General features: G+C 39.1%; 1 protein-coding gene across 1 annotated transcript; it reads left to right on the top strand.

The window, feature by feature from the left end:
- The first annotated feature begins 961 nt into the window (after nucleotides 1-961).
- Nucleotides 962-9,456, top strand: sh3bgrl2 (SH3 domain binding glutamate-rich protein like 2). The gene is made up of 4 exons (XM_067572324.1): nucleotides 962-1,237; nucleotides 6,467-6,652; nucleotides 7,061-7,141; nucleotides 8,027-9,456. The coding sequence occupies exons 1-4, from the start codon at nucleotides 1,193-1,195 to the stop codon at nucleotides 8,039-8,041; spliced, it is 327 nt and encodes a 108-aa protein (XP_067428425.1). The 5' UTR covers nucleotides 962-1,192; the 3' UTR covers nucleotides 8,042-9,456.
- The last annotated feature ends 297 nt before the right edge of the window (nucleotides 9,457-9,753 follow it).

Raw genomic sequence — 9,753 nt, 5'->3', positions numbered from 1 at the left:
TATGTGTTTGGGCTCTTAACAACAGCAAATGACACAGACGTTTCCTAGAATCGGAACACTAATCGTTAAAGGATAGTTTCACAATTTTTCAAGTCTGTCTTAAAATGTCAGCCAGTTGTCCATATACTGAAAGAGGTTTTCCTCACTATAAACATTCCTCTTGTTCAAACTGGCTATTAAAACATTCCCTTTAGATGCGTTTTCAATGTAAGTGATGGGGATCAAAATCTACAGTGTGTCCACAGTAATTTGGGCAAAAATGCATTAAAAAGTGTATCTGAAGCTTATATGAGGCTACAGCACTCAAAGTTAGTCATATCAAGTGGGTATCTGCCACATTTACAGTCTGTTTAGCATCAAATTCCCTTTTTGTGTTTCCTCGGACAGTGTTTCCCTGTTGAACTACTGTGGTAGCAACAAAAAGAGGGACTTTGGCACTAAAGAGACTGTAACATTGAAAGATATCTACTTGATTTGACTAATGTGGAAGGCTGAAGCTTCATATTGGCTTAAGATAAACGTTTAAATACATTTTTGCACTGAAGGCAGACAGTGGATTTTGGCCCCCTTCACTTACATTGTAAGTAGGCTACATAATGAAGAGATCTTCTGATGGTCAGTATGAACAGGAGGGATGAATACAGCAAAAAAAACCTATTTCAATGTTCATCCGGTACCCTGACTATTGTTTTAAGACAGACTTGAGAAATGAAAGTGAACCCCCCTGACCGGTTAAAAAGGGAGAAACAAAATTGACTAGATGACATAAAAACACACGCACAAAATCTTATACTCTGGACCTCAAATTTAGCCCATACTTTCCTAATATCACAATCTAGTTTAGTTTATTTCACAAGTTTTGTTCTCCAAACATCACGTGACCTCTGGAGCAAACAAAATGTTGTTTGTAATTTTTTTTATTATTGTGAAACTGATCAGCGGAAGTGTTGTGTGTGCAGTGAGGTCCATAGACAGAGATTTCCATGGAGGACAGAGACTGAGCGGCGCAGTCAGCAGGAGCGCACGCCGCTTTATTATCATGGCTCAGTTTATACAGTCGTGGAGATGCGTGTCTTCTCTCATATAAAACAGTGTGTAGTTAAAGCGTAGTGCTACTTGTGGAAAATAAACGGAATTCAATACTAGAAAACAGTTTGTTTTGTCGACTGTCTGACATTAATTTGGGATTAAAATGGTCATCAAGGTTTACATCGCCTCCTCAACTGGCTCTGTCGCGGTGAGTGTTTGCAAATTCGAGCTTTATGACAGTTTCATAGGCTATAATGAGGGCAGGCATATTAAAAATGCACGTGGAAAAGCGTTATCCTCAACAGCCGAGTATTATAAGCAGTTAAAGTAATCAGCGTCAAGCAGACATGTAAGCAGTCTACTCAATAACTAAGATGCACAGTGTTAATTGGCTGGTTTCTTACACGCTCTGCGGTCTGGGTAATGCATGTGTCAATTCAACCTGTTGAATTTGTGTTGTAATGCATTTCACTAAAATAGTTAGTCATCTAGCAGTTTATCTGAAATGATTTTGCAGTCAGTCTGGGCTGCAACCTCACCTGTGCTTTCAAAGTGGAGAGCCTGAGGGAGCAAACGTCTCTCCACTATTGGCAGAACAAAATACTTGTTTGGTGTGCAAACAAGTCATAGGTGGTCAATTTGCAACTCCCTCAAGGATGTACATGAGTGCACCAAATAAGAGGAACACCCATATTAATTATGACCTCAAAAATTACAACAGCATCAATGTAGGCTGTGTCTATTTGACACAGTCTAAACATAAATGAACATATTCAAAAACAGTATACAGCAGTTGTAAATGTATTAAACTTTTTAACTTGTTCACCTCTTGATTCATTCTAAGGAGGAGTTCCTAATGAGCTTCTTCTAAATACAGAAGAGTGATTTATGTCAGTGCAGTTGATGAGAAGGGACATTAACAGAGGGTGTCGTAGTGCCCCTCGGCAAACAACAGGCACATGCCAAAGAGTAAGTCCAGCTGATACTGAGTATGAGCAGAAAACCATCAAACAACACTCCGGTGGGAATGCTTAAAGTCTTAGGTAATGGGACAAATGACTAATATATTTATTTTATCTTGCTCCGTCTCTGGTGCGTTTACAAAAGGAGTTATTTTTAACGCTATGACACATACATTCACGCACACACACAAACACACACACTCTCACAAAGCAGGGTCCTTAACGCTTGAATAGGTTCACCATTTGGGTCAGTTATGTGAGTGTGGAGCTCATGTGAATGTAATTCACTCCGAATGCTGTTTGAATTGAGTTACAAGTGATTGAATAGAGAGGAAGGGTGAGACTGGATCCCTTAGCTGATTTAAAGTGAAATAGATGTGTGTATTTAAGGGGGGGGAAGGTGTGAGAGGTTATAGTAGTGTGAGAGAGATGGAGGAAGGCAATAAAACTGTGGGAATGTAACTTTGGAGAACACACAAGCAAAACATGAGCAGGGATATATGAGCAGAAAAGCCACGAAGTAAAACAATCGGAAATAATAATTGAAAAGACTTTTCCCTGCATAAGATGAGCAGTTCACCACTTAACGGCTGCAAATTAGTGGGGCGGAAATCATCAGCAAAGAATGAATTAAATGCAAATTAGGTTAACCCCCCCCTCACACACACACACTCCTCATTGGATGAGTAGCAAGATCAGTCTCCTCACATTTTACATTTGGCCATGTCAAATTTCCTGATAATTATTATGAATGTAGTTTGATTAATCTTCACATCATTTGATCTTGCACGCTCAAGAGAAGGCCTTCTCTTGAGGTGGCGTGCGCAGTCCAAGTTGCAAATACATCTCAGGGGTAATAAGAGGGAAAAAAAACACACTCCCCTGCTCTCAAATCATCCATCTACCCCTTCACCTGTTTTTTAAGAGGAGTTGAGGAAGGCGTGATACCACTCAGATCTGTTTCAAATCACAAGATGTCATGATTTGCAGTCTAAAATAGCTCCAAAACTTAAATTTTAGATGTGATATTTTTTCAAAACCTCTGTTTTGTTGCTCAGGATGGGTGCAATTTATTTTTATTTTATTCATTGATAGTATCGTAGGTCCTCAATTTCCCTCTGTCTGTTCGTGACTAAAGGATTAGTTCTGTCTTAACCTCCAGTTAATCCCTACATTTCAGAAAGTGCTCTCAAACAAAGCGTATGTGCTCATGTTCTGCAATAGCAGGAGTGTGTTTAGGATTACTCGTGATGTCATTTGTGTACAAGTCTCACACATAAACAGACACACATATAACATCTGGACACATCCATCCTCTGACACACACATACACACATACACACACTCACGCTCACAGGGGGCAGCTCTTTCATTATTTACACCCAGGCTGCCTGCCTTTCAGCTCACAGACCGGATCATTTATACTACAGTACCAGTCAAAAGTTTGGACACACCTTCCCATTTACTTAAATGAGAATGTGTGTCCAAACTTTTGACTTGCACTGTATGTTGGAGGCCACTAATGTGACATATAGACTCAGGCCAGAAACTGACTGATTCTATATGGGGTTTTTAACCTTTGACCAGAACAAACAGACATTTTTCTCTTTAAAGACAGTCAATATCTTTGTAATTCATTTACTTTATTGTGGGCTTCAAGGCCAGAACGCACAGAGCCTCACTGTTTGAGAGACACAACAGATTATTTGCAGACTTGTTTGGGTGTGTGTCTATAACTGCCTGTACAGAACAAGCCCTTACTGTCTACTGCTTAAGGTAAAACAATAGCTCCATTGTGGTGCTCATTATCCCAAAAATAATGGGTACACATGCATTTATACACACACAGATAACCACATCATTCAATTTTCATTCATCTTATGTTTGTGTTTGATTTTTCACCTTCTCTCTACGGGACAGGATAACAGACGATAATATTTAGCCATAAAATAAAATTTCTTGCACCCAGTTTGTTTTGTAGATTCAGTCCTTTGTGATAAATGATAGCAAATGCTCAGGCACACACATCAAGAGCAACAAGAATAGAGGAAATGCTTTAGTTGTCACAATGGATGATAAAACTTCAGGCAAAACAAAATAAATGGATAAACAAAATAGAACTTGTTGCAAATAGGAACCATGAGTGAATGATTATAGAATGCAAGATGCCGAGCCCGGTGCTCTAAACAACTTAATGTGAATGAAAATAAAGTGATACACACACATGACAAAACTGTTGAAAATTGGTTAAAATAAATATTTTTTTCAGCTGATCATACAAATTAGTTTAGTCAGAAATGCTTCTGATTATTGTTCCAATGGTATTTGTTTTTAGTCCTTCAAAACAGAGAGGAGACAGACAATGTTACTCCTACCACCTTGTGAAGCATGGTCACTTTTAGAGCTGCAACAATTACTCGATTAATCAATTAGTTGAACTAGAGAAAAACAAACATTTGCTGCTTCCAGCCTCTGAAATGTGAGGATTTGCAACTGTTCTTTGTCATATATGATGGTAAATTTAATATATTTAAGTTTTATACAAGCTGGTTGGACAACACAAGCAACTTTTGACATTTTTATAGATGATGAATTAAATGAAAATAATCATTAGTTGCAGCCCTATAGTGACTTAAGCTAGCTAGAACAGTAACAGGCCCAATACATTTATACTATGTGTCTATTTATGTGTGTTTACAACCTACCATGGGAGTTTTTTGTGTTTTCTGTCTGTTTTTTCTCTGCAGAACACAAACACTGTCATGCAGTCACGCTCAAACACAAACAAACAGAGTGTCCCAGAGCACATAGGACAATACCATGGGGAGCTGTTACATCCGTCCCAAACCACAGCTGGGAAAGTTCACTGCAATAAAAGTGTCCTTCAATTAAGAAAGACTAAACAGCACGCAGGGACAAATGTTCCACATTCTTTGTTTGCTCAGGAAGAGGAGTTATTGCTACAAATAACAACATGAATCATCTTAATCCATTATGTTTCAGATTAGAATAATAACTATAGTTATTGATTCATTCATTGATAGACAATAAATCCTAATTGCAGCCTAAAGCCTCTCTTGAAACGCTATCGATGTAAGTTCAAGGCATAGTGAAGAAAAAGGATGTCAGCTTTCTGATTTCAAACCTAAGCTCCTTCACTAATCAATAATCCTTCTTAATGTCCCCATTACCAACTGAGTCACTGTGCACTCAATACATGCGCCACACTCCTTATCCATTTGTGTGTGTGTGTGTGTGTGAGTGATAGAGAAAACCTGCTCTGGTTCAATGGGTGTCCGCTTACCGTTTGTCATTACAGGAGTGTATTAAACATAAAACAGCTTGGCCAAGACCAGCATACAGAGACAAGGGGGATGCCATACACACATACAGTAGTGCTGCACTTTATGCACTCATGTATATACATAAGGGCAACATCAGATCATACTTGTGTGGAACATGTACATTTGTTTGCTTTAGCTCGATATCGGGGAGACTCTGGATGAACTATGACCTGTAAGGAGAGATCATGTGATCGACAGGCATAGCCGAGCTAGCAGCAGGCTAGTTGAGCTTGTTTACTACCAACTGAACACTGTGCAAGCTGATACTTTATCTTATAGACCACACTAACAATGGGTTAGCCAATGTTGATTTATGAGTTTTTAATTAAAAATGTTACAATGGACACATTTTAGTAGGAATTTATTATTAAAGTTGGTTGTGTATTTATTTACATTGGCATTGAGCTGTGTCCTTTTTTATTATCTGATGTCTCTCTGGACACACATTCTGATCAGAGTTGATGATTTTTTGCTGGGCAACAGATTAAAGAATTTGAGGGAAAGTTCTGCTTTTAGAACTATGATACAGAAACTGGAAAGTAACTTATGCTGAAAATTCTTGTGTGGTTTTCAAAATCTGATGAATTTGACATCTTGTTTGCATGAATATTCTTCATGAATATGTCTGAATATTTTGGAGGGGGGTCGGCTGCTATGAGTGTTTAGTTTGTTTCTCATCATTTTAACATTTGTCGATGTTTTTTTTTTAAATGTTCCAAACACAAATCAAACTAAACAGAGGTGAAAAAATAAAGAAATAAGGCAAGTTGATTAACAGCTTTACTGTGTTTCTCTCTTTGCTGTACAAAGTTTTAGTCATTTTCCAGTAACAGTTGTGTTTTGTTCTTCTTCACCTTTTCTTTACTTGGTCTCTACCTTATGTTACAGTACAACTAGGCAAGCTAGCAAGGCTACTGAAAACTAGCCTACTAACAGCTTTGATTGTCTCCGTCGGTCACGTGATCCTCTCAATGCAGGTTGTAGTTGTCCGTCAGGTGGCTCCCCTCATTATTGATGAAGCAAAGTGTTTTAAATGTACATATTTATCTCCCTCACCGCCCATTCTCCACCCTACTTGACCATCTCTACCTCTCCCAAACCAATCCTCCCTCTTTTTATTGATTTCTACAGATAAAAAAGCATCAGCAGGCAGTGGTGGGTTTCCTAGAGGCCAATCGAATCAGCTTCCAGGAAGTAGACATCACTATGCTGGAGGAGCAGCGGCTCTGGATGTACCGTAATATCCCCCGGGACAAGCAGCCGGAGAAAGGCAACCCACTGCCGCCACAGATCTTCAATGAGGATCACTACTGTGGGGTATGATGGATATCAGTTTATAATGTTTATATTGGTATTAGGTTGCACTGAGGTTTTTTTTGCTCACACTGGTTATGCCAGAAAATAGATCATGTCTATATTGGTTGAACCACCTATGCTGGTGAATGAGTTTGATCAGTTAGAGCTTGCCAGTTTATATCCTCCACTGAGATTGCACACGCCTCTGTAATCCTGCCATAATCCAGTTTCATGGATGGGGCAGATTATCTGTTCAGGGCTGCTGTCACTCTCACTGGCCAAGGTAATCCAGAATTTCTCTCCAATGACATGAATTACATTAAAAGCAGCAGTGGATGGACTATTTGGAAGGGATGTTTAAAACCATCTTTCAAACTTGCCGAGATTACATAACACTCAACATCCTCATTTTTTCTATTTCCTCCTCAGGACTATGAAGACTTCTTTGACTCGAAGGAGAACAACACTGTGTTTGCATTCCTTGGGCTCAGTTCCAAACCATCAGTGAAAGTAAGGGACTGTACAGTATGTACACATTATATTCTCACGACTCAGCAACACATTGCTGTCTGTGTGGTATAAACCATACAGGAAACATGGTTTGCTCTCAATTGCAACTTGCTGACAGACCAAACACTGCAACATCTCTCCACTTTGCTGGATCAGCAGCTCTAGTTTCTATAAGCAACCTCTAAAATACGTGATTTATCACTCATTGGTATTTCATGCTCATCTACTTTTTTTAATCTGTTTTTGGTAAGGAGTTTTAAAAACATGAAGCCCAACACCTCAACTTTCAGTGGCCTTGTCTCCTTCCCTTAATCTGTTTCACAGATATCAAGATTTATTCTGGGTCTTCCGCCAATCCTCTCAGAATTTTTTGAATTTAAGATAATCATAGTTCCTACATCAACCAATGGACAGAGTTAATCTTAATGCTAAGATGATGAAAAAAAACTAATACCATATATGTTAGAGTATATGTCATCGTCATATTGGAACTGGACTATGTTTGCGCTTTTGAATACTAAATTACTGGGACCATTTGGTGATCCCTTCGTCAGACATCAAAGGAGCTTATTTTCATTTATCATTTTATTTACTTATTTGATTTTCCTCCAGTCATATCCTTTTCTGCCTCTCTCTTCTAGAGGCTGATTGGATAACTTGGTTAGAAGAGATCTGATTACGTATAAACCGGCAGGATATTGCAGATACATTCCCTCTGGAGATGCTCTTGAGCTTCCTGTTTTGAAGCTTCATCAACTCCCTAGACTAATGTACTGGACATAGAGAATCATTGTATGAATTGCAGATAATATACTGTAAATGTATAGATAATCAGACAAATGTTCAATCTCTACATGCTCTTTTTTTTCCCCGCAATCTCTACAGGATTCTGAGTCATAAATGAAGCTGCTGGTATGTGACGTCTAGAGAACAAAGAAACATGAGGACAAGAGCTGCACCACACCCTGTGTTACATTGCCTGCTCTTCTCTTCCATGATCTTTTTGCGTGGACGCCAGCATGTTGCCAAACATCACACCACATGGATTTCACCTTATGACCTCTCCTGACTCTTTTAACAACATTCCACCATCAATTGAATCTCTGAGATACATCTGATAAGTCCCGAAGAGGCCACAGACACTTAGTGACAGAAAAAGGGGAGATTAACTTAACACTAATGGACAATGATGGGCATGTTTGTGTTTCCTTTTCATGCTTGATACTCTATGACTGAAAACACTGTTTCAAAATGCAGTAGCAGGAATTCTTTGTGAAGTAGAAGATGAATATGTAGCAGCTTTTGCACCTGCAGAACAATTGGTTTGGGAGAGTCTGCAATGCAGCAGACAAGGGAGAAGTGACACACCTGTATCATGTGTGTGTGTGTGCCTGCCTTAGTGTGTGCTCCTGTGTGTATCTGTCTCAATCAGCAGCTGTTAATGAAGGCTGTGTTAAGTGAGGGGACCTGAGAGGCATCACTTAATGCAACCTGAAACAACCCCACGGCCTAGCCGTTATGTCCGGATCTGGGTGTGTGTCTGTGTCCCAGAGGTGACAGAGGAGATACTGCAGCCTGCCACAAAGTAGATAGGACCAAATGCTAAGAACTCTAATATTAGGGATAAAAAAACACCTAATATCATAGGCAGCAGTCATTTTTTAAATTTGTAGTAACTGCCATCAAATAAAACATACCTCTGCCAAACCAGTTCCAGTTCCAATCAAGGCTGCTGTAGAAAGAAAGCCTTGTTGCAATAGAGCCATATGGGCTGTAGGAATACACTGTACAGATTATTGTCTAAGACTTATCTGACAGAGGGTCTAGGAGATAAGAAATGATTGCTCAGGGATAACCGAGTGGCAAAGCTCCCAACCTCTGTGCACCAGACCGCCCTCTATGTTTTACACGTTATGAAATGAACAGTTGACAGATTATGGCCCACTCTTACTCCGTCCCCCAGTCTGTTTTCTATGTTGTTTCTCCCAGACACCAACACTAAGCATTTTCTCTTTATGTCTTCCCAATTAAATTATCATGGATGAGTGGTTGACTGATTCCTTTATGCTTACACATGAAGGACACACAAACAGATGCATTCCCTGTTAGCCATTCTTTGCTAAATGCTGTGCCATGTTGTGAAAGGACATGTAACCTTTACTTCAAATTTCTGTCACTGTTGACACAAACATTCCTAGTTTGCTGACTTATATCCTCATTTATTGTCAAATCGTAATTGTGATTTTTTGTCAATGGTCGCTAACAAATCTGATGGACCACAAACTGACTAAATGTACTAATGTTGCACCACTCTGCCTGTGACTCTGCTGTGTCTATCTATATGTGTATATCACACAACAAAGCACATTTCCATATTTTAAAAATGTTTGCCCTAGTATGTTTCATGTGCAAATTGTTTTAAGTAATATACTAAAGAAAAAACTTTGGCTTCAGAAAGCAGAGTTTGAACAGCAGGTGGAAATGTAAAAGGTGCCACCTTTATTTGGAAAGGATCAATCTGAAGGCCCTTTGTAGTGGTGGTGGGGAGGTCATTTTGTTTTTTGTGATGCAGAAAACCCTGAATTGCCATCTGAACATACATATTTTAAAGG

This window comes from Thunnus thynnus, chromosome 18 (assembly GCF_963924715.1).
Source record: "Thunnus thynnus chromosome 18, fThuThy2.1, whole genome shotgun sequence".
NCBI lineage: Eukaryota > Metazoa > Chordata > Actinopteri > Scombriformes > Scombridae > Thunnus > Thunnus thynnus.
The sequence above is the reverse complement of the archived record's forward strand: the minus strand, read 5'-3'. Positions and strand labels throughout refer to the sequence as shown.

Excerpts from the sequence above, each read along its gene's own strand:
- sh3bgrl2 (XM_067572324.1), top strand. The coding sequence starts at position 1,193 with ATGGTCATCAAGGTTTACATCGCCTCCTCAACTGGCTCTGTCGCG. Across the intron at positions 1,238-6,466 it reads CCTCAACTGGCTCTGTCGCG|ATAAAAAAGCATCAGCAGGC; the intron begins GTGAGTGTTTGC and ends TGATTTCTACAG. Across the intron at positions 6,653-7,060 it reads ATGAGGATCACTACTGTGGG|GACTATGAAGACTTCTTTGA; the intron begins GTATGATGGATA and ends TTTCCTCCTCAG.